At 40.2% G+C, this 3,464-nt stretch overlaps 1 protein-coding gene across 1 annotated transcript; it reads right to left on the bottom strand.

The window, feature by feature from the left end:
* Positions 1–1,320: 1,320 nt before the first annotated feature.
* On the bottom strand, positions 1,321–3,263 carry LOC143474585 (uncharacterized). Its single transcript, XM_076972092.1, has 5 exons — positions 3,032–3,263; positions 2,579–2,868; positions 2,105–2,111; positions 1,839–1,934; positions 1,321–1,673 (listed from the first exon to the last, which is right to left on the bottom strand). Exons 1-5 carry the CDS (start codon positions 3,069–3,071, stop codon positions 1,321–1,323), a joined length of 786 nt encoding a protein of 261 aa, XP_076828207.1. The 5' UTR covers positions 3,072–3,263.
* Between the last annotated feature and the right edge of the window lie 201 nt (positions 3,264–3,464).

The raw sequence follows: 3,464 nt of genomic DNA, 5'->3' as shown, positions 1-3,464 counted from the left end.
TGCAGTTTGCTGCTCTTCTATTTGCTACTTGTGCTACGTTTTTGTACCTAAAACGTACAAATGGTGGAACAGAAGCGAGCATCCTCACCAGCACCGCCATGATCCCAATGTTTTGCGGCGCGCACATTTGTGTCACGTTAAGCTAGGTTTGATGCGGCTAGTTTAAACGCCGTTCGTGCAGGTTCACGCGAGGTGTGCGGAGTCACACGCTACGGTCAATCGCAAAAGTATAATCAAGTCTTATACTTGAGGGTCCGCGCGCCGAAAATGGTACGTCAGCGGGAAGTAAAAATCATACACTTAGGCGGAGAAAAGGTTGCCAAATGAAACACAAAAGAACATTATAAATAAAAGATTGTTCAAGAGTCTCAAATAACGAGTCCAAATCAAGTTGCAAGTCTTTTGAATGCTAGTCTAATTCGAGTCTGAAGTCACTGTATATGCGACTTAAGTGCGACTCGAGTACGAGTCCCAATCTCGAGTCCCCATCTCTGCTGTGGGCTGCAGAGCTCAGTTGTAGAGTGCAGAGTCTGAGGAGATCTTCAGATGTAAATGCTTTTTACTGTTGTCAGTTACAGTTGATATACAAGGAAGCAGAGCCGGCGTGGTTAATCGGGAGATTCGGGAGGATTCCCGATGGGCCGGCTCATGTCAATCTCTAGTTTGGGCCGATTGGGAGGGAAAAATCATTTTGGGCCGGATTTGGGCATGAAACTCCTGGGCTGAAAAAGGAGCCCACTCCGGCCCTGCGAGGAAGATGAGAAATTGCAGTAGGTTGAAATGGAGAAATGGAAACTATAAAATCTGGTGCAGAACTGGGATAATGGCGATACCACTGAAGATTTTTTTGTTGTGACACTGTATTTACAAGTTATAATAAACTCTGAGACCAGAGTTGTTGGGTGTGAGTGGCTCAATTGTCTGTACTGATGTCTCTTCTGTGGAAGACAATAGTAAGAAAATTCTTTAGAAATAGCTGTTGATTTTTGCAAAGTTGAAGAACTCTGCACGTTTTCACTCATTTGAATAAACATTCAAAATGATCTCAGATATTCATAAAACATTAGGATGAGAGCTGAAATTGTTCTGAACATTTTGATATGAGATATGTGGGTAAAATGCTATAATTACGTATGTTTAGAGACAAATTTATGAAACCATGCTTAAACAGAAAAAAGTCCTCCACCTGGAAGGGTTAAAAAATTCAAACATTGTATGAATTTAACAAATTGATTGAGAATGTGCTGATGTAAAGTACGACACAATGAAGAACTTTGTTGCTAAATAAGTTTTATGGCAGGTTGTTGAGATTTGACTCATTCAGATGTTTTTGTGCAGATGATCATAGTTTCCTGTCACTGTGGGTTGCAGGGCACAGTAGTACAGAGCAGAGTCTGATACTGCAGCAGAGGAGATCTGCAGATCCACACGATTTTTATCTTCATTTACTACTGCAGACACTCCTGGTACTGGAGGATCAGCCTTTAGTTCATGTTTACCTTCATCAACCAGGTAAAGAAACTGTGGTCTGGATCTTGAATACTGACGATACCACAGCAGAGAATCAGTTGCATAAGATCCATTGTACTGACAGGAGAGGGTAACAGGATTTCCTTGTAGGACATTTACAGTGGAGGAGTTTGGTCCTATTCCCTCTCCAGAACTATAACCTGCTGATGAGATTCAAAGAGACAAGAGGGGAATATTTCAGAATAAGTTTGGTTTAGTAAGTGTAAACTCTTCTTTATTGTATAAAATCTTACCCAGTTACTAAGTTCATCCAGTGCAGAATGTTTTATTTCTGTTCTTGTAATGTTCAGTAATCATGTGCATCTTACCTAAAATGAGAAACAGAAGCCAGTGTCCACTAACACCTGCCATGACTGAACTGCAGACTCCGTTTCTGATACAGATTCTCCTGTTCTTCATCTTCCCTTAGAACAACCCAGAGTTACATCACCTGCTGTTTCTGGATTTCTAGATGAACACTGCCCCCTTCTGGAGGGATTACTGCATGACTGTGTATCAGGAGGAAACGTTTATCGTCACACAGTTCACAATGAATTGATAGTAGAAATAACTATTTCCACCACTGCTGACTGACCACTGAACTGATCATTCAAAAATCATGTAAACACAGGGATGCTCCACATGTGTGCGTGTCCACAGTCTGAGAGCTCTTAAAATTAAAGTCAAAATCAAAATTACTGTTATTTCTTCTCACCACAAATGTGCTAAATTAATTGTGGAATGAAACACAGTTTCATCTGACATTTGCCACAAACCAGCAGCAGATAATAGTGCTTCTAGTAAATACATGCCACAACACTATTAATAAACTTTACACATTTTCGTGCAGTAGACGCAATGCTGTATTCCATTTTTTCTAGAATTTTATCTTCATTTCATCAATGTTTCAACAATATTTCATAGACTAATCCAAATCTTAGTTGAGTACCTGCAATAGTTCATTCTACAAAAACTCTCATTTTGTTGAAACACATTTTTGTACAGTGTATCTGTGTAGTAGGAGGTTTTTGTACAGTGTTTCTGGGTTTCCTGTCACTGTGGGCTGCAGGGCACAGTAGTACAGAGCAGAGTCTGATACTGCAGCAGAGGAGATGTTCAGATCCACTTTCTTCAGATTTTTATGATGTTCGATGGATATTCCAGGAACTGGAGGATCAGCTTCAGTAATTTGTCCATAAGACTCCAGTTTGAGGAACTGTGGAGGAGATCCTGGATACTGCCGATACCAGTGGAGACTATTATATGTTCCACTGTATTTACAGGAAAGTTCAACACTTTGACCTTCCACAGCAAAAACAAATTCTGTATTTGGAGTGATGAGATCTTCAGCTCTGGTACCTACACAATGTTAGAGAAAACTGCATGAATAAATTAAGCAGAGACATGTAATCATTTTAAATGTTGGTAATGAAAATCATCAAACATGTTACAGTGCTGTGATCAGTTCCTGTTTGTTCCAGTGATATTTGTAGTTTTGGTCTACAGTTAGTGTCACTGTTACCTGTAAGTGCTGAGAGCAGCAGTAGAGTGAACATGATCATGGTGCTACAGGGAGGAGAATCACACTGAGTTCAGCTCCTCAGAATGGGCTCCTGGAGAACCATCAGCTCTGTTCTCCACACACACTCAGCTCCTCCTCCTAAATGGAGAACTGCTCCAGGGGTTCAACCAATCAGACAAGAGGAGCCTGGAGAAACACCATGTCCCTTTACAGACTGATAACACATTGATAATTGTATTACTGATAATTACAGAACACACTTTTTAGGGGTGACAATATCATCTTACTTTGCACATCACCAATTTTAACTCAAGACTTCTAATGTTCATTTATTGTTTTCACAATCATTTATTAATTACAATTACAAACTGACTAATCAGGTTCAGATCCTAAACTAAGAAAGGGCTTTTCCTGTGACCCCGTTAAGGTTTTC

Source organism: Brachyhypopomus gauderio, chromosome 14 (genome assembly GCF_052324685.1).
Source record: "Brachyhypopomus gauderio isolate BG-103 chromosome 14, BGAUD_0.2, whole genome shotgun sequence".
Lineage (NCBI taxonomy): Eukaryota > Metazoa > Chordata > Actinopteri > Gymnotiformes > Hypopomidae > Brachyhypopomus > Brachyhypopomus gauderio.
The sequence above is the reverse complement of the archived record's forward strand: the minus strand, read 5'-3'. Positions and strand labels throughout refer to the sequence as shown.